This window comes from Typopeltis vanoorti, chromosome 4 (genome assembly GCF_054136105.1).
Source record: "Typopeltis vanoorti isolate ZY-2024b chromosome 4, IOZ_Tvanoo_1.0, whole genome shotgun sequence".
In the NCBI taxonomy this organism is placed as follows: domain Eukaryota; kingdom Metazoa; phylum Arthropoda; class Arachnida; order Uropygi; family Thelyphonidae; genus Typopeltis; species Typopeltis vanoorti.
The window spans coordinates 2,939,944-2,961,867 of record NC_143552.1 but is presented as its reverse complement, the minus strand read 5'-3'; the positions used below and the strand labels follow the sequence as shown (position 1 = coordinate 2,961,867).

At 38.2% G+C, this 21,924-nt stretch overlaps 1 protein-coding gene across 1 annotated transcript in view; it reads left to right on the top strand.

Moving 5' to 3' along the window:
- Positions 1 to 21,924, top strand: part of LOC150107076 (nitric oxide synthase, inducible-like) — a 317,964-nt gene that overhangs the window by 244,046 nt on the left and 51,994 nt on the right. Inside the window, exon 14 of the mRNA XM_090391607.1 lies at positions 10,945 to 11,108. Coding sequence (XP_090247733.1) covers positions 10,945 to 11,108 — 164 coding nt within the window. The remainder of the gene's footprint in view (positions 1 to 10,944; positions 11,109 to 21,924) is intronic.

The following is a 21,924-nucleotide window of genomic DNA, read 5'->3' as shown; positions in this document are numbered from 1 at the left end:
TATAATCACCTGCCTTATAATACCACATAAGTTCCCGTCTCTTTGATACTCCTGCATGTCTATTCATTTTCCAAGTCAATACCATATAGTCACTCTCTCCAACTGGTGGGAGAGACGTCAACTCAGTTATTATCAACTCTTCTGATGCTATAACCAAATCCAAAACTTTTGAACCTCTTGTTCCCTCTGTTACATGTTGCCTAAGATATTTGTCCCTCAAGAATTCTAGAAATTCCATTCCCCTATTGCTACATGCATCTTCCTCTCTCCAGTTTATACTACTGAAGTTAAAATTCTAGAAATTCCATTCCCCTATTGCTACATGTCTCTTCCTCTCTCCAATTTATACTACTGAAGTTAAAATCTCCCATAACAATCATTCTTCTTGCACTTGCCAAACTTAGCTGTCTAAACATCTCCTGGTCCCCATCCTCTGTGCTCCTGGGTCTGTAGCAACACCCCACTAAATATCCTGTCTTGCCTACCTCTACCTCACACCATACGCTCTCAAAATCATTTGTCTCACTTCCTTCCAAATTCTCCACTCTTAGAGGACATAGGTCATCACTTATCATAAGCAGTACCCCACCACCATGCTTTCCCCTCCTATCCTGACGAAAAATGCTATACCCAGCGACTTCTATTCCTTTTGTTATATCCCCTTCTGTCAACCACGTCTCAGTGATCGCAATAATTTTTGGCCAGGCTGATGCTATCTGCGCCACCAATTCCTCTCCCTTATTCCGGATACTCCTGGCATTAGTATAAAGCATATAAATGCCATTGTTTCTATACCTAGCATTGTCCCTTCTAGATTCCGCTGGGCTCAGTGTTACCTGACATTGTCTCCCTTCTCCCAAGTATCCATTCCCACAAGAGGCCACCCCTGCTATCATCCTCCCTGGGACACACTGACTCGTTCAGAACAGCAATCTCTCTAGATGCTTACGTCCTTCCTCATTCAAATGTAAACGGTCTCTCGCATACAATTCCTCTCTTTCCTCAAACGCACTCCAAGCATCCACATATACCAGTCCTCTCTTTTCACACATTCTCGCTATTATGCCATTCAATATCACCGCTCTTCTGCTCAGCTCATCATTATCATACCTAGGGAACACGCACACTATTTTTTCTCTCTCTGTCTTCTTCCGTACAGTCTCAAGCAAAAATCTCATATCTCTCGCTGCCCCACTTACATTACCACTCAAGTCATTCGTTCCTACCATCACAATCATCTCTACCCTTTCACCTCTCTTAATTGCCATAGCCACCCTTTCCATGGATCGTTGAGTCGCCATACATTATACCTTTTACCATTCCCTCGCTCCTATTGTTTCCATTCCCTCGCTCCTATTGTTTCCATTCTCTCCTCTTCTTTCATTCCCATACCTCTCTCTTCTACTGTTTCCATTCTCTCCTCTTCTAGCACTCCCATACATCTGTCTCATTCCCTCTCTCCTACTGTTTCCATTTTCTCCACTTCTAGCACTTCCATATCCCTCTCTCATTCCGTCTCTCCTACTGTTTCCATCCTCTCGTCTGCTAGCATTTCATACTTCTCTCTCATTCCCTTTCTTCTACTGTTTCCATTCTCTCCTCTTCTAGCACCCCCATACCTCTCACTCATACTCCCTTAAATTCTCTCTCTCTCCTACTCTGATTCGCCTTGCATTTATCTCTTCCATTCTCCTAATCTTATCTTTCATACTTCTGCTGTCATTAACAAGACAAAAAAATTGATCTATTTGTTTTCTTGTAATTAACTTCGTACACAAATACATACTTGCCGTGACCAGGATTCGAACCTGGGTTATTGCGGCCACAACGCAATGTCCTAACCACTAGATGATCATGGGTTTAACATTGTTGTTTGACTTCTGGAGATTTTTTTTACAACATCCTGAAACATGAGATGACCCAAGGCCAATGGCAAGACAGTGGTGTATATGAATAAGTGGTTAGAAAAAAAACTTTCTGATGTGTTTCTTGAAGAACTAAGGATTGAAACAGTAAGGGAAAGACTGTTCTGAAGGTTTGCAGAGAATGAAGACCAAGGATGAGAAGTTGGTTCAGTGAGTTTGGAGTTAAATGGCATATGGTTATTGACCAGCAGCTACTTATGCATGATTAGTGGAAGGATGGCAGTGAACAGTTCAATTGAGCAGCACCCATGGAAATACCTACAAAAGATACAATGCAGTAACAGAGCATCCATGGAAATGCAACTTGAGGGAGTCACCGAAGGAGAGGTCATCACTTAAGTAAATTGCTTGCATCTGAATACAGTCAAGAATTGTGAGGAGAGTCTTTAATGCACCACTCCAGATGTGGAAACATCATTCTAGGGTCAAGTGGATTTCAGTTTTATAAAATGTCAGGCGTTGTTAAGGAGAGAAGTACTGTTTGGAACAAAAAAGAATACCAAGCTTTTTGGAGGCTCATGAAGCTATGAACCTAATGTGCTTAGATCTGAAAGTTGACCCAAGAAAAGAGAACTGGTTGGTGAACAGAATATTGTTACAATTGAAGAAGTGTAAGGTATGGTCTTCCTTCTTGGAAATGAGACAGCATTGCATTTTGGTGGCATTAAAATTTAACAGGTTATTCTCATGCCAGTTGAGAATGGGAAGATCAGCGTTCAAGGAATTTTTTAAAGTAGGTCTTAAAGTGTGAATTACCTAATCACTGCAAGGTTCTGAAAATGAAAATGAGGAGTGGAGAGTACACTCATCATCAAATCTTTGAGTAGGATTTGATGTTAGATAGAGAGAGGTGGAGAGAGAGAGAGAGAGAGCATGAGATCATTGATGTATAGGAGAAAGAATGTAGGTATAGGTGAGAGCACACCAGCATTGATTGAAAAATGTATTGAAAGGAAGTCATTCCCTGCAATAAATGACTGGAGAAGAAGAGAAGGAGAAATACCATAAGACTGTAGCTTGATAAGGAGGCCATGATACAAACTCAATCAAATGCCTTGGAAATTGAATTTCTCCAAACTTTTCTATCACCTGTATCCAAGAGATATAGGTGATATATCGCTAAGAGATCTGCTGTGGAATGAGAATGGCAGACTCTATATTGGTAATCACAAAGTGATTACCAATATGGAGTCTGCCATTGGTGATTGGTAATCACTTAGTGATGACTTTTATCATTATTTTTGGAGAGTATTGAAATCACAGCAACATGAAAATAATTTGATGGCTGGATGCCAGATGAATATGATAGCTTGAAGAAATGATACAAGATGGATGTGAGTTCTGGAGTATAAACGTTTAGTAAAACTTGAGGTATACTATTAGGACTAGGAGACTTATTGATATCAAGGCTACTGAGTGTTTTTCTGATGTCCTTCTGGAAACATTCTTCAGAGAAGGATACTGTAGATAGTTTGTGGAATAGCAGAAAGAACTCTGCCTTGGTTATCCATATAAGAGAGTGTTGGAGTAACAAACAGATGCCAAAAAGTCTGCTTTATCTTTAAAAGATGTTGCATCCCACAGCCTTGGCAAGGAACCAGAAGGCTTGACTGTAATTTGGGCAGGAGTGAGAAGCCGGTTCTTTGTGTGATTTGTGAGGGAAATGTATTGTCTGAAAGTGTGGTGAATGCCGAAACTACGAATGGGTTCAAGGCAGGGCTTGATCTTTTGGCATGAGAGAGTATAGACCTCCCATGATGAATTCTTTGATTCCATGGTGGTCAGATAATAATAATAATAATAATATTAACTGTTAAACCACAAAAGCTTACTTATTGCTTTCACCTCATTCGAGGTGATAGCTTGAATGAGGTGTTTTGATAAGTGGTTACAGATCTTGAAACTTGGCACGTCTAAACACTGTGCATAGCTTTTAAGGTGAATAGGATGAATGTACAGTACTGTCATCATCGAAGCTGTTCGTAGGAGTAGTTGGTGTTGTGAGTAGGTCATTTATATATAGGAGAAGGGTAGTGATAGAACAGAGCTCCAAGACATTTTACCATTGATTGAGAGCTTGAAGAGAGGGAGCCATTCGCCATAACAGTAAATGACCAGAAATCTGGCTACCCAATTACAGAGGGGTAACATAGACCAAGAGAGATGGCAAATTGCTTAGTAGGCCTCAGTCAAAAAAGTTTGGAAATGTCAAGAATGATAGCACATCTCTCCGAAATTTTATTATAGAATCACAAGTGCACCACAATAAAAAATCGATTTATTATACAGATATTTGGTCCTATGTGTGGTAAGACACCATTAGTGTAGACAAAGAACAACAATGAGGAATTTAAGTACAGGAAACAGCAGAGCACATGCATTACATTGGAATCCCTTCATATATACAACCATGTATAAATTGGTTACAAACTATTCGACTGAAAATAAATTGGATTAAAGTGGATAATTTTGAGTGAAAAAACCCTTGAGAATACATTTATTTGATGCAGTTAATGATAAGAATTTCCCACAGTTTAGGAATGGTGAGGCAGTTGTTTTGATTGCGGTTAGGTCAAGGAAGTAAGGTTTCAGCACTTTCCTTGTATAAATGTTCATGTTTATACATGGATCTGTGTAATAGTTTGGCATTTTATCATTGGATTGTTTTCAATCCCATATTGTGCCAGGCCAGATTTTTGAGGTTTGATGAACCAGATGTTGTTTTGATGTTCAGAGATTCATTTGTTAACAGAGTTGCCTATTTTTCCATGGTAAGGTAAGTTACATGGTCATGGTACTTTTTATATGCCAGGTAGCATCCATGGTGAGAGAGTGTGTCTTTTGGAGAAGGCAACAGATTATGAATTTATATTTTCTCATAATTTTTGCCAATCATTCATAGATGCCTTTAATATATGGTATATGAGTCCTGTGGACTTCTTCTTGTTGTCAAGGTTGCTGTATAGGAGAGTTGTTAATTATTTTCTGTGATATTCTTAGATTGTGTCCATTTAGTAGACCTATTTGCTTGATAGTTTCTAATTATTGTTTATGTGATCCATCGCAGGAGCAAATCTTGTGTGCTTGAGTACATACATACATAGTTTATTCACAATGTGATGCAATGTGAAAAGGGAAAAGAGATTTATATTAAAAATTAAATATTGTAAATTATGGTCTTCCAAGTCTCTCTATCTTGAGCTAACTGGTAGATGTCAGATGGAGTTTTGCAGTTCAGCCTACTAATGGTTTCACATATGTATTGCCAAAATTGTTTGCATGGTTTTCCTCTACTGCATTTGCCATCTTCTGGTCTGTACAAGATGAGGGATTCCAAAAGGGCGAGACTTCAGGATGTCTGAGTTGATGCCCAAGCCATCTGAGTTGTAGTTTTCTGACTGTACTGACAAGTGGTTCTTGCTTAGCCAGATTTAGCACAGCAGAGTTAGTGATGCAGTCCATCCAGATGTATCCAAGGCTCAGTCTGAGACATGTAGTTCCAAAGGAGTTAATTAGATCTGTAGTTTTTATGGTGCTTATTGTCCAGGTTTGAGAACCATACAAGAAGATGGATCTACTGGTTGCATGGTATAGTCTTAATTTTGTCTTTAATGATGCTAATGATGATTTCCAGATGGGATGGAGTTTGTTATGGAAGATATCATTTTCTGTATTGCTGATGTACGATCCAAGGTATTGAAAGTCCTTGACTCTTTCTAAGGGTTTATTGTTGATATGAAGTATAAAGTTTTCACAACCTATTGAAAATACTTTGGACTTTTGGATGTTGATCTGCAGACCAATAAGTTTAGCCTGTGCCTCTAGTAGACTGAGATGTTTTTGTGCATTTGTTGGTTCTGTATCAATAAGTACAACATCGTCAGCAAAGCTGATCAGTTATTTGCATGGGTGGATGTGGGTGGATGTTTTAATGTTAAAACCAAGATCTTCTGTGTTGATGGTCCGGAAGATGTAATCCAAGCATATTAAAAACAAATAAGGTGCTAGTACATCACCTTGCAGGACTCCTGTTGTCACTGGAAATGATTCAGATGTTTCTGTTTTAAAGATTACTGTAGCATTGTAATCTTTATAAGGTGCTGAGATTGCTTGTATGAGTTTTGAGGGTAGACCATAGAAGCAGAGTATTTTAAACATTGCTTCATGACTTATTTTTCACAGCATTAACAACACCACACACACTTTTATCACAAAGATGTTTTATTAACACTTATATTTCACTGATTTTCAACGCAGCATTATTAGAGCACAACACATTATGCAACAGTGAGTGAGTGAAACTATATAATTGCAAAAGACAAAAGATCTAAAGTCCTATTTTTGGCACCCTCTAAAGGGGAAAAAAAAAAAAAAAGCAGCTATTCAGGAGTTTTTCTTAGGATAACCATCTCCCAAATATTTGGCAAATTAATGCAACTATATTTGTTAAGGTTGGGAGAATTCTTCAAAGCCACTGCTGACTCAAAAAATATTCTTTCAGATCTATAACGACTCCTAAATAGCACATTCGTTTTCCTCCATCTAATCCTGTGTGAAGGAGAGTCCAAGTCACAGTCACAAGGAACTTCATACACTCCTGGGTGTGCTAGTTCCTTGTGACTGTGACTTGGCCTATTATGGGCAAACAGGAAGATCAGTGAACATCTGCCTGGAAGAACATGAAAGATACATTCGCTACTATTACTATGGCAAGTTGGGACTGGCAGACCACGCTTTGGACTCTCCTTCACACAGGATTAGATGGAGGAAAACGAATGTGCTATTTAGGAGTCGTTATAGATCTGAAAGATTATTTTTTGAGTCAGCAATGGCTTTGAAGAATTCTCCCAACCTTAACAAATATGGTTGCATTAATTTGCCAAAAATTTGGGAGATGGTTATCCTAAGAAAAACTCCTGGATAGCTGCTTTTTTTTTTTACCCCTTTAGAAGGCGCCAAAAATAGGACTTTAGATCTTTTGTCTTTTGCAATTATATAATTTCACTCACTCACTGTCGCGTATATAAATGTGTTCTGCTCTGATGATGCTGAGTTGAAAATCAGTGAAATATGAGCGTTAATAAAACATCTTTGTGATAAAAGTGTGTATGGTGTTGTTAACATCATGAAAAATAAGTCATGAATAATCATCAACACCTAAGCTTATCTGTTAGATTAAACATTGCTTCTCTATTAATGGAGTCCAAAACTTTTTTGAAGTCTCTAAAGGTTAAAATGAGTGGTAAGTTTTTATCATGTGAACCATCTGCGATTCTTCTGATGCAATGTAATGTATCTGTTCTATTGTACATCGTTTTTTTAGAAATCCAGCTTGGTTTTTCCTTAAAAGTGGTGTTAAGTAAGGTTCTGTTTCTATTGAGTATCATCCTATTGTAGATTTTAACTATGGTTGATAGCAAAGTAATATAATACCTCTGTAGTTATCCATTCTATCGAGACTGCCCTTTTTGGGTATAGGGAAAATAAGGCCTTGTTTCCATTGTTGAGGTATTATTCCAGTGTTTCAAGCTTGATTCATTATGGCAAGGAGATTGGAATATATATTATGCCCAGCATTTTTGAAAGCTTCTGCTCTAATTCCGTCAATCCCTGGGGACTTTCCTGCTTTGGTTTGATCTATTGCTATTTTTAGTTCCTTTTCAGTGAAGTCTTCACAATTTATTGGTAGAGTGAAGGTTAGATGCGGGTCTGCTAACTGACTTGAATGTTGGGGATTATCAACATTCAGTAATTCTTGAAAGTAGTTTCTCCATTCTCTCATCAAGTTCGAATTTACTGATAGCTGTCTACCGTTTTTGTCATGTGTAACAATATTTCCACTTCTTTTTGTTTTATGGTGACAGATATAATTTATCATTTGAAAGGTGTTTCTAGTATCCCCAGTTTTATTATAATTTTCAAGTTCCTCGCAGTATTTATTTATTTGATTTTCTTTGTCTTTGGTCATGAGTTCATTGACCTTGTTATTTAAAGTGTCTAGTTTATCTTTATTATTTCATTCCTATTTAAGCGGTAGAGACACTAGGATTTAATACCACTATATTTTTTGAGATGGATGGTGGACTGATGTATTGTGGATATAGTGACCTGTAAAAGTTGCTTTTTGGTAGGCTGATGTGGAAATGGATCCATCTTCTTTCCACTGAATGTGTACATCTTGAAAGGAGATTTCTTATAGTGACTCTTTTCCTAGTGTGAACATAATATGTGAAAGTAGGGCATTGAATTTTTGTAGAAATTAATAGAGTTCTGTGTAACTGCGGACCATAAAGACATCATCTACATACCTTAGTCAGATTTTGGGTTAAGAGAGAAGATTGTATCTTCCAAATGTGCAAGATAACAGTTGGCTGGGTTTGCTGATAGTGGTGAACCCACTGCCACTCATTCCACTCATTTGTGTACTTTATCCTTTCAAGTGAAGTATCCAGATGTGATTGCAAATTTATTGCAAGTTGTGGAATAAGTCCACTTTGTTAGAAGAGCGACTCAGTTAGTAAGGAAAACAAGTAGATTATGAGCAGAAATTGGCACATTAGGCAAAGAAAAACCCTAAAGAGTTTTTTGGTTATGTGGCAAGTATAAGGAAGAATGATCATGGTAAGATGATGTTAACTGATGAAAGTGGTAGAATGGTAACTGCTGCAGAAGACATAATTGAGGTATTCAGTGATCAATTGATAAGGGTGTTTCATCCTGATCAGAGTGGAATCATGAGGATATTAAGTGTACAGAATACAGGAGAGGATGGCCTAATTGTGAGTGAGCAGGAGCCATTGAGGAAATAAATAACCTTGATGCCAATAGGGTGATAACATTTGATGACATATCACCATGCATCTTAAGGGAATTCCAGGGAATTGGCAGTAGCATTGGCATGCCTGTTTAATAAGATCCTTACAACAGCACAGGTTCCAAGGGAGCGGAATGAGGGTAAAATTGTTACCTAGCATAAAGGTGGTGATTAGTGAGAGGTAGGATACAGAAATGGGTTGATAACAGCAGTATTCTCTGTGGTTGTCAGCATGGATTTGTTAAGGGGAGATCATGATTCACTAACTTACTTATGTACTATAACAAGATGACAAATACCTTGGACAGGGGAGATGATGCATAATACAGTGGAGTACTAGGATTTTGCAAAAGCTTTTGATAAGTTGCGACACAAAAGGTGTTAAATAAATTGAAACAGATGGGATTCTGAGCTGGATCAGTAACAGGCTGTCAGATAGGTATCAGAAAGTTGTACATGGGGTGTGGCATCCCAAAAGAGAAAGGTTACGAATGGTGTACTGCAGGATCAGTTTTTATTATTATTATTACGTAACACCTCCAGGGAGTCCAAAGACTCATTGAGTGCACATAGGAGTGCACCTACTGTACAACTCTCCATCTCCACCACTCCACCAATTTTGCAAATTATTTACATGAAAGTTGTATTTTGTTCAGCAAATTAATTAATATTAAATCCACCACCCGTAACTACCTTCATCATCTGCACCAATGCCATCTACTGCTGACCACCACCACCATTAGTATTTTCACAGACACTCACAAACATCCATGCCAGTGGCAGGATTCAAACCTGCAGCCTTTTGACTGGAGAGTGGATACGTTAAAAACTCGGCCAAAAATTTTTTTTACAAAAATTGCATGAAAGCACTAATATACCATTATAGTATCAGAGAGTCCACGTGTACATGTAGGAGCTGCAGTTTGAGCTTATGGTGTGTACATTGGCCTACTCTACAACTCTCTGTCACCCAACTAGAATAAACAGCAACTACACCAAAGCCAACTACTGTCAATCATTACTACTACTAGTATTTTCACAGACAATCACAAACATCCATGACCACGGAGGGATTTGAACCCACAGGCTTTTGGCTGGAGAGCAGATACGCTAACCACTCTTCCAACCAGGTCAAGTGGTTCTCAGTTTGTAAGAATGTAAGTTGCTCAGCCTCGTGAATAGAAGGAAGAGGGGAGAGGGGGGAGATATGATTGAGACATATAAGCTCAATCATATCTCCCCCCAGTCAGAGGTTGTTATCAGGTTGACATGGAAGAGATTTTTCATAGAATGGGAAAAGATGGGTAGAATAAGAGGCCATTGCTGGAAATTGTATAAAGAGGGTGTGAGCAGAAGAGTGAGGAGCAGTTCTTTGCATAAAGAGTGGTTGTTAAGTGGAATGCACTGCCTGAGTGCATTGTGAGTGTAGACACTGAATCAGTTTCTAGCATGGTTAAATGAGCATTCTGTGCAATGGTGTGTACCTCCAATGATGAGTCTCTGAATCTATGGATGTCAAATGTTAATAATAATAATAATGATGATGTCTGATGACAGATTTTTGGGCTAGAATTTGTGCTGTCTGATTGTGAGGGATATTCATCAAGAGAGAGAGGGACAATGTCAAAGCTCATCATGATGTCTGTAGAAGCTAGTTTTATGTCTTCTATTCTTGTAAGAAATTTATTGCAAGAAATTCTTGCAAACATGTCTATGGCAGCTGTCCATTGGTGGGTGAAGTAGGTTAAGATATCTACCTAAGATTTTGAATTGCAGAATCCATGTTGGTGGTTACTGATTAACTTATGGACCTTTAGTAATAAAGTAGTGACTTATTGATAACATTTTTCACTATTTTGACAAGGATTGAGCTGATGGCAGTTGGTCAGTAGTTTGATGATTCGCTTATCTCCTTTTTTGGAATAGCATCGATATAAATTCTATGGATTGCCAAAAGCTGTACTGAGTGCATTACAAAAATTTTGAGTGCATCACAGTCATATTTCTTTTTTTTGGTGGGGATATGCATACAAGAGAGGTTATTTGAGCTGTTATACACCAGTATGTGTGAATAAACATTTGTAGGTGTGACAGAAATTGTTCATGATTAGCTTACACTTATACAGTAAGTTCTAAGTCTACATGGCATCCTAATGAAGTTAATAATAATATTTATATATGCATATACGCTTATTTATGTTTCAGAGAAAAAATGGGAAATATTTAGAAGATTGCCGCCATGTTCTCTTAGAACAGCACTTGAAAGATACTTAGATATTACAACACCTCCATCTCCACAGATACTTAATCTGATGTCTGAAATGGCCAAGGAACAATGGGATAAATCCACTTTAAAAAATCTTGCTGAGGTGAGTCTGCAGTAACAAAAATTAATTATTAAGTTTACAAGCTAAAAGACACTATTTACTTAAAAGAACGTGTCTGCAGGGACTGGTTCTCTGAAATAAATATAGTCAAAAATATTATTGATTCTGGTGCCTATCAAAATTTAACTTTCAATATATCAGGTTTACATTAGATGTTATGAATTATTTTGCAAATAAAGAAATAAATTTTCAGTATTGGCTCTCTGACTAAGTTTGATTTAAACTAGTTGTTGTACAAGTTTGATGTAACAAGTTTTATATATTAGTCTGTAGTTTAGATTTGTATTGAAGGTGTAAATATAATGTGTTAGTGTGCTGGTGAAGTGTACTGCCTCTCAAGTCACCATTGTCTTCTTAAGATGTGTTCTGTTTCCACCAAAGAGACTCTGGCATTATTACCAAATATTTCTGATGACAAGGGATATCTCACCAAAAAAGATGGAAATGACAATTTGGCATACTAGTTGATAGAAGACATTCATGAGCAAGTGAAACATCACTACCCTGCTGGTTGGAGACTTTCTTTAGCAGATACCATTTTTTGTTTAGTGCCCAAAGCAGGCGTTCAAGGTTTCTGCATCCCTCTCCTCAAACATACATTGATACCATTAAAGCATCAACCTAACATCACCTAACAATGAAAAAGCGAATTTATAATTTCAAAATTATTTTTATTTTTCAACATAATCTTCCTTAAGACCAATACATTTATTCCAGTGATGCTCCAGCGCCATTATCCCATCCCTGTAGTGGTTCTCAGTAAGATCTGAAAAATACCCCTCTACAACTGCAATCACCTGTTGATTCAAAGAAAAACGCTGACCAGCAAGGAAGAGTTTTAGTTTTGGGAAGAGATAGAAGTCAGAGGGAGCCATATCTGGAGAATAGGGTGGATATTCCTAAAATTCATAGTGTAGAGCCCTTAATTTTCCCACTGCCAAAACACCTTTGTGGGCAGGTGCATTGTCCTGATGAAAGATGATTTTCTTTCTGCAAATTGAGTCTTTTCTCATGAATTTTTTCATCTAATTCTATATCTGTTTCATCTGGTTAAAAGATCGGAATAATGTTCCCCAGTTATTGTTTTATCCCAAAGCAGGAGTTCAGGTTTCGGCATCATCAACAGACCACCACCTTGTTGTCTGCACTCTACGGCTTCAGAAACCAGATGCTACCATCAATTTTGGTAGGCCTAAGCACTATACCGCATGAAATGGGAGGCAGTGGAAAATGAGGCTGTGAGGAAGAATTTTGAAGATGACATTTCCTCCAGGTTCAAGAGATTCCCAAGCATACTGCAGATGTTGAGGAGGAGTGGGAGCTGTTCAGAACCGCTGTCACTGGCTCTGCACTCTCATGCTGTGGCAGAAAGCGGCTCGGCGTGGCGACTGGCAGAGAAAAGGACACCTTGGTGGAACCAAGAGGTCCAAAAAACTGTCTAGGCAAAAAAGGAGGCCTACCTAACATGGCTTAGGGTCAAGTCACCTGAGATGAGATTCCGATATGCTGAGGCATGAAAAGCTGCTGCGGACGCAGTAAAGACAGCAAAGCAGAAAGCTTGGGAATCCTTTGGAGAAAGATTAGACTCATCCTATGCAAATGCAAACAGAGTATTCTGGCAGACCATCCACTGCCTTCGAGGGAGGAAATCGTGCACAGCAAGGCAATTATGGTGCACTTTTAACAACTGAGAGGGATATCCTCCACAGATGGAGGGAATACTTTGAGAGCCTGCTTAACCCAGGTGGCCCAGCAGTTGTGGACATCCAAGAGGTGCAGATCGGGGCAATGACTTGTCTCACAGCAGAAGAGGTCCATTTAGCAATAAAATCGCTAAAATCGGGCAAGGCTGCTGGTGATGATGAAATTCGGCCTGAAATGCTAAAAGCCTTAAATCGAGATGGCATTCTTTGGCTGACTCGAGTGTGTCAGGCTGCTTGGATATCTAGGCTAGCACCAAAGCAATGGCAGACAGGCATAATAATACCAGTCTTCAAGAAGGGGGAACAGAGAGATTGCAGCAACTACCATGGCATTTTTCTGCTCAGCTTGCCTGGGAAAGTATATGCTAGGTGCTTGGAAAGAAGGTGCAGGAGCATAGTTTAGTCAAAATTACAGGAAGAACAACAATGTGGCTTTCGTCCTGGTAGAAGCACAACTGACCAAATCTTTAAGGCAAGTCTCTGAGAAATTTTCGGAATATGCCAAGAATGTCTACACATGTTTTGTGGACTTGAAGAAGGCATATGACCGGGTTCCTTGGGATAAGCTTTGGCAAGTAGTACTGGAGTATGGAGTAGATGGCCAACAATTAGCTGCCATCAAGTCCCTGTATGAATGCCCAGAGTTTTGTGTCAGGGTAAACAGCAAAAAGTCTGAACCTTTCACAGTCTCCATTGCCTCTGCTGAGGGTGTGTTCTGTCACTCCTCCTTTTCATTATATTTATGGACTGGATTGATAGGCACAGCCGAGGCAGTGAGTGTGTCAGAATTGGATGTCTGCTTTTTGCAGATGACCTAGTTCTGCTTAGCTCTTCCACAGATGACCTCCAGCTGACCCTGGATAGGTTTGTAGCTGTTTGTGCAGAAGCTGGAATGAAGATCAGTGTGACCAAAACTGAAACATTTGTGGTCTCAAGACAACCATCCCAATGCACTCTACATGTGAGTGGAGTCCCATTGAGGCAGGTGGAGAAGTTTAAATACCTTGGGTCCATATTCACGAATGATGGAAAGTCAGATGTAGAGGTAGATACTCAGATTGGCTCAGCAAGCGCAATATTGCGGGAGCTTGTTCATTTAGTAGTATTGAAGCGGGAGTTAAGCCAGAAGGCAAAGCTGGCTGTCTTCAGCCAGCAATACCGTCTATCCCTATTCTCACCTATGGTAATGAGAGTTAGATAATGACTGAAAGAATGCAGACACGAATCTAAGCAGCTGAAATGAGGTTCCTTTGAGGGGTTGCAGGGCTGAGAAGACTCGACAGAGTCAGAAGCTCTGCAATTTGGGAAACCCTCAATCCTCAGCCGTTGCTTCTCTGTGTTGAGAGATACCTTGGTACGGGCACCTGATCAGAATGTCACAAGAAAGGCTTCCCTAGCAGGCCCTCTTTGCCAAGCCAGTGGGTGGCAGGCCATGTGGAAGGCTGAGGACTCGCTGGATAGATTATATCCAAAACCTTGGGTGGGCACGTTTGGGAGTCCCACCAGAACACCTGAGCTTGGTGGCAGAGGATCATGATCATTGGAAGTTCCTCTTGCAGCTGCTTCCCCCACAACCCAATTAGGAAAGGTGGGCCATGAAGATGTATGTATTGTTTTATCCTTTTCAAGATAATTAATAAACAAAATGCCTTTAGCAGCCCAAAACACCATGACCTTTCCTGCTGATGGAACCGACTCTGTCTTCTTTGGCACTGAACAACCGGCTTCTGTCCACTATTTTGTCTGCTGTTTGGATTCTGGTGTGTAATGGTGAATCCAAGTCTCATCTATAGTAATAAATTGAGGCACAAAATCAATTTTATTTTTGTTAAAATGCTCCAAGCACTATTCAGAGATTTTCATGTGAGTGTGTTTTTGATCTGATTTGAGCAAGTGCAGCACCCATCTTGTGCAAAGCTTTTGCATATGCAATTCTTCATGTAAAATATATCCTACAAGTTCTTTTGAAATGCCTATAGTGTCAGCAGTTTCATGCACTTTGACTCACCGGTCATCCAATACCATATTGTGCACTTGATCAATGATTTCCAGTGTTGTTACACTTTTTGGATGTTCTTCACATGGATCACCTTCAAGGCATACTGGCCATGTTTAAACTCTGCAGCCCATTTCTTAATCGTCAAAAATGAAGGTGGAGAGTGCCCGTAAACTTTTATGAACTTCAAATGAATTTCTTTTACAACGAACATTATAATCGCATGATACTAAATTTTATCCATTTGAAGGAATACAGACAACACTTTTACTTCAGACAGCTGTATAAAACAGACTTCTTGATAGAATGACTTGGAATTTCCCATGACAGATGTACCAATTTAGAAAAAAAAAATCTTCCCGATAATGTTGCCATCTATGGTCGAGGCCAAAAACTTTTCAGACCACCCTCGTACTGTAAAGATCGGGAGCTTTTCATATTTTTGAAGGTACAACAAAAAAATGCAGTTCCACAGGTTAGCTATCAGATAATATATGGGATTAAAACTGATGGCAACATATTGGGGAGCTTCCTAATCATCTGGTATATAATCCAGCTGCCATCTATGCTGCCAGATTGTGCCTGGAGGGAGGACATGAGTTACCAGATAATCTCTGCATGGGTAACATGTCCATACAGAGAGTATGAACATTTTGTGTATGAGCAACATGTCCTAGGATATATCTCCTCTCACTGCATGTCTCTCTTGCTGTTTTTTTTTTCTTTTTTTTTCATCCATGAAACACCAAATATGACAGAAAAACACAAGGAAATATAGTATTATTATTGCAGTTTAAAGAAAAAATATCAGCCTCTCAAAAAAAATCTCACAGAAAAAATTTCTTTCATATTCCAGATATTGCTTCTGATCCTAATCTATTGGTGGTAGAGTTAAAAATTAGATTGAAAGCTATACTTAAGAAACATCAACAAAAAAGGTTTGATTTAGGAAAATTAAAAAACCCAGAGATAAGAAAAAAATTGAGTCAGGATCTGAATCAACAGCTAGCACTTATCAAGAATGATGACCTCATGAGGGTTGATCAATCATAGGACAAATTAAAATCTGTCTTCATAGAGAAATGTACCAATATCTTGGGTCCTTATAGAGCAATAAAATAGAAAGATTGGATAACTGATTAATTCTTTCTCTCATGGATCAACGCAGATCATATAAAAATCATAGTCCAACAAAATATAAAGAGGTTCAGAAAATTATTAAATGCGAGATCAAAGAAGCAAAAGATATCTGGATGAAAGAAAAATGTAAAGAAATAGAAATTCTACAGGACAACATGACAATTTTAATCTACACAAAAAGCTGAAAGAGACCTCAAGTATATTTAAGAAAAAACAACTACATATCCTTCGAAACAAAAAGGGAGAAATACTATCCAAAAAGGATGAGAAAATACAAGAATGGGTGAAATATATAGAAGAACTCTTTACTGATAACAGACAGAACCCAGAAAATACTTATGAACAGATGGAAGCGCCATGCATTCTAAGATCAGAGGTAGAATGTGCACTGAACTCAGCTAAAAATGGTAAATGCTGAAGCCTGGATAGAACACCAACAGAAATAGTAAAGTTATTAGAAGGTGACAACATTAATATAATAGTAAAGTTATTTAATAAGATCTATGATACAGGCATAATCCCTCAAGACTGGTTACTGTCGACCTTCATCATTCTACCTAAAAAACAAATGTGAGATCTTGTAATGACTACAGAATGATCAGTGTAATGAGTTGTGTTCTCAAAATGTTTCTGAAAATAATTCAAAAAAGAATGAACAGAAAATGTGAAGACAACATCAGTGATGATACCCAATTCGGCTTTAGAAATGGTTTGGGAACAAGAGAGGCTCTTTTATGTTCTCAAATCTTATTCCAAAAAAACTAGTGGGTCAAGCGCTATGGACATGTTTTGAAGAGCTCCTGATTCAGATAAGTTTTACTAGGAATAATTAAGTATATATGCGTAATTGTTTAAGTAAGAGCGACTGTAAACATTGTACGCTACCGATATTATTAGTGTGGGTTTTTTTTTCCTTGCTTAAACTAAATATGAAAATGTTAATATTAGACCTAGTAACCTGCAGAGAAAAAAAAAAAAAATGGCGGCGGCATTGTCATTCCATGATTTTAATTTGGATTTCAGTCGGTTCGTTAAGTGTGAGGTCTGTTATATGTATTCCTTCGATTACATAAATGATTTGTGGATGTTTAGTGCGGATGGAAGAAGGGTGTGTGCGAAATGTGACCTGAACGAGGAATTGATGAATGCGAATATGAAGTTGATGACAGAAAGTGCTAGTAACGATTGTGTCGCGAGTGCACGTTTGAAAGAGAAAAAATGTTAAAAAATCAGGAAAAAAGAAAAAGAGCGATTTGACAACCGTAATGGATGTTAAAAGGGACGAAAGTGAGGCGGAAAGAAACGAAATTGAGAGAACGAATGAAAGTAGAAATGGCGTGATGCAGAAATTGCAAGTAAAAAAAATCGAAAGAATGAATGATAGCGAAAAAAGAATGACTGATGGCGGAAGTTGGACGCATGTTGGAACGAAAGTACTGAACCAAAGAAAGATGAATGACAGTAAAAGTGAGAAGAATGATAGCGAAAGTTGGACACATGTTAGTCCGAAAGTACGGAAACAAAGAAAGATATGTGAGAGTGAAAGTGAGAAGAATGATAGTGAAAGTTGGACGTATGTTGGACCGAAAGTACGGAAACAAAGAAGGATGAATGAGAGGGAAAGTGAGAAGAGGATGTCGAGAGTTAGAAAGTTAGAAAGATTTAATGATAGAGTGAATGTGTCGCGAGGTTCGGAAGGTGAATTGGATTGGATGAAGCAAGAAATGAAATGGATGCGGAATGAAATTAAGAGAATTCAGGTCAAAACTATTAAAATAAATCATAATGGCATGAAAGAGTTAACAAAAGATGAGCGAGTGGCGTTGTATGGTAACTCCATTATTAAAGGTGTGCTAGAGGATAAAATGCACAAGGTATGTTTTCCAGGCGGTAAAATGAGTAGAGTGATTGAGGCATTGAATATGAAGCGGGAACGAGCAAAAGAGTTAATTGTATTAATTGGTACAAATGATTTGAGAGAGAACAAAGAGCATGTCAAAATGAATGTCAGGAGACTGCTTGGAAAGATAAAGGAGAATAGTGTGACAAGAAGGGTGGTCAGTGTGTTGCCTAGGTATGATTGTGGTGAAATGAGGCGGAGAGCAAGGATTATGAATGATATTCTGGCTGAAATGTGCGAGGAGATGGGAGTACAGTTTGTTAATGTGTGGAATGAGTTTGAGGGACGAAGTGAGCTGTATGGAAGCGATGGACTGCATTTGAGTGGTTATGGTGTGAGTCGCTTGGAGAGACTGCTCTCCAAGACACAGCTCTCCGGGCTGACAATATTCAGATCTTCAAAATCTTCTGGAATTAGTGAATGAAGAGAGTGAAAAATGGGATTAAAAATAAATATCACCAAAACTAAATTCATGGGTGATAAGAAAGAAGCTGATTCTTAATTCAGCACTTTCTTTAAATGGGAAACAAATAGAAAGAGTGGCAAAGTTTAAATATATTGGATGCTGGTTAAATGAAGATTGCAATCCAGAAATGGAAATAAAAGTTAGAATTGAAATGGCAAGAAACAATTTTCTCTTGATGAACTCAACACTTTATAACCACAGTTTAAATTTAGAGCTTGTAAGACAAGGGTGTGAGGATCAGATTTTCACTTTAAGACAGATAGTTGAGATCTCATGTGACTATAACAAGCATGGTTAAATGCTATGTATGGTCTGTACTGCTGTATGGTGCAGAAACTTGGACCTTGAAGACAACATCAATAAAAAGATTTGAACCCATTGAGATGTGGTTATACAGATGAATGTTAAAAATTCCATGTACAGCAAGAAACATTCAATCAGGAAGTACTGGAACAAATGGGAAAATCACGTGAACTTTTAGATACCACAAAAAGAAGAAAACTGTATATCTTGGTCACCTACTTCGTAATGAAAAATATGAGATACTTCAGTTGATTATAAAAGGGAAGATAAATGGAAGAAGACAAGGAAAACTAAGAAAATGTTGGCTGGCAGACATCAGACAGTGGACTGACATGAGCTCTGAGAGACTGCTCAGAGTAGCTGAGGATAGCTCAAAATTGCCAAGGTGGTCGCCGACCTCCGATAGGAGATGGCACTCAAAGAAGAAAAAGATTCCAGTTCGACAAACAATTTAAAAATGTGCCAGCTTGGTTAGCTGAACAGTTAACATACCTGCTCTCCAACTAGGATGTGGGTTCAAATTCAACCATGGGTATTGTTTGCAGTTGTCTTTAGTTGGAAAAAGAATTTCATGAGCTGGTTTGTGATAATGGATCCATTTATTGAAGGCCTGAAGTGGCTTCAAAAAGTTTCATGTTAAGAGTGTGGAATTTCTGGATTATATAAAAAAATAAAAATAAATCCTTTATTTACTCATTGTGTTTAAGCATTATAAATTTACAACCTTTTATAGGGTGCGAGTCATAAAAAAATACACTACTACATACCAACAATCAAACTTGACAACCTGTTTTTGATTGAACTCCAAATTGCAACCTTCACCAACTACATCAACTTAACTGCCCAAATGGCACCAATCTGCATGATACCTTCCACTCCAAGTGGTAATCAAGTGGTAGTCACAGGAAATCAAAACAAGCTAACTGCAAAGGTGCAGTCTCCTTGTTTTGATTTTTTTTAAAACTTACGGTTTGTTTGCCCTGTAAAGTATTATTCATTTGCTGCCTTCTACCATTCTTCCAATTGCGAAAATTACTCTGACCTATTTGACTTCTTATTCCGAAGCATGATTTCCGTTCACAATTACAGAAACTTTGAAGTCATTGTCCTTTGCAACTTTAATATCCTGTTGAAAAGCTAGAAGAGAGGATGAAGTATCTGTTTAAGCAAATAAGACTTATGATCAAAATCAAAATAAACAATGCAAATTGTTCGTTTCCAAACCAGAATATAAGATAATCCTCTCTACTCACCTAACACTAAGTCTGGTCATAGCCATTTCTCCTTCTAGGTATACTGTTGAGGTTACCTTTCCTGTCAGTAATAACTCAGACCATAATCTCTTCTTTAGCAGATCCTTGTTCCCTTTGCCAATCTTAGCCTTATCCTTTGGCATTACAATGCCAATTCGAAAGACCCTCTGAGCTTCCACTCCTACTTTTCATGGTTAAACTGCTGTGTCTGCTCTTCAGATTCAAACACTTCTCTGATTGTGTTAGAGAAATTATTCCTGTTGGAATGAGGAACCTACATTCCCCATTCAATTTGAAGAAAATTCGTTTCCAATATCAAAGCCATTTCCAAAAGCATTCAAAGCCAGTCTAAGAGGGGAAAAAAAATTAAAAAACAAACAAACCGTTGAATGAAATTTTTTGGTCACCCATGTTCCCATCTCTCTATAATGCAAATGCCACTGTTGCATCAAATCATTTTGGCATCATTCTTCTCTTACAAGTTGTACACAGATGACTAAAGCAAATTGCTTTCAACTATACCAAGGTCAACATAAGTCAACTCCATCACCTAAAAACTGTCAGCTAATTGCTAATCAGTGACCACCAGAACAGGCTGCCACTCAAAATTCGCAGCAACTCTTCTTACCTACATCACTTACCTCTTGGCATGTGTGATTAAAAGTTTTGAGAAACCTGTGCTGTTGCACTTGACATTTGAAAGAATCTGGCATTGAGGGTTTCTCAACAAATTGCCATCATATGGTCTACCTTACCATTTGTAACTGGGTCACCAGTGCTTATTTAAAATGCTGTCCACAATTACATGGAATCAACAATCTAAATTGTAATACTGCCTCCCATTAAAATGCTCTTCACATCTCTCTATTAATGCGAGGCTGTGTTATAGCAAACTGTTATCACTTTTTCCTCCTATATATAAACAACATCCTCTCACTGACCTAAAACCTGATCCATAGCTTTACTATGTGATGATAGGACTCTTCATTTCTTCCACTTATATTTCAAACCTTAAAGTCCTTACACATCCCAGGCTTCAAGATTATCTATCACTGCTGCCATAAACATCGATTTCAATTTAATAGTGAAGCATTGATGGTCACGTCACCATCAATGCTTCACTATTAAAAAGACTAAATGCAATTTTGTCTTTTTTCTCTCGCAAAAAAAAAAAAGAAGAAAAGTGATCATAGCTCTTCATTTATTATTGATGATATTCAGCTCAACAGTCAATGCCAGGTCTCTTGCATCTCTTATCTTGGACTGACAATCACCTCTAGCCCTTTCTTGCATCAATAGATCACTTCAGTAGCATTTTTAAGCCTCCAAAAAACTGGGCATTCTGGGAGATCTAGCATTAATAGTATTATTAATAATAATAATAATAGCCCACTTCCATAAGTTGTTAGCATCATGGTTTGATGGTAAGATTATGTGTTTCTTTGTAGTCAAGCTACAAATGTTTATTAAAGAAAGGCAACAATTATTTTCATGGTTTACTAGACTCCATCCATTCCATAAGGACAGTAAATGCCTTTGATGAATTTTTTCACCATTCTGTTTAATATGCTCTCAAATATCATCCTGCTCTCCAACCAACAGCCTGTATGTTCAAGTCTTGCTGTGGCCGTATATGTTTGTGAATGTTAATAGATGGTGGATGAATTTCATTATCCTGCTTAAAACCTGAAATAACTAAAAGTTCCCATGTTTGGTCTCTAGAGTAGTTTCCATATTATGAAGCCCTTAGCACACTCATTTTACAGACAATGATCAAAATTGTGCAGTTTGTCTTCTATTCTACAGTAAATGTGGAGAGCAAGGATTATGAATGATATGCTGGCTGAAATGTGAAATACTGGCTGCGGAGAGCAAGGATTATGAATGATATGCTGGCTGAAATGTGTGAGGATATGGGAGTACAGTTTGTTAATGTGTTGAATGAGTTTCAGGGACGAAGTGAGCTGTATGGAAGCGATGGACTGCATTTGAGTGGTTATGGTGTGAGTCGCTTGGAGAGACTGCTGCTGATAGGTA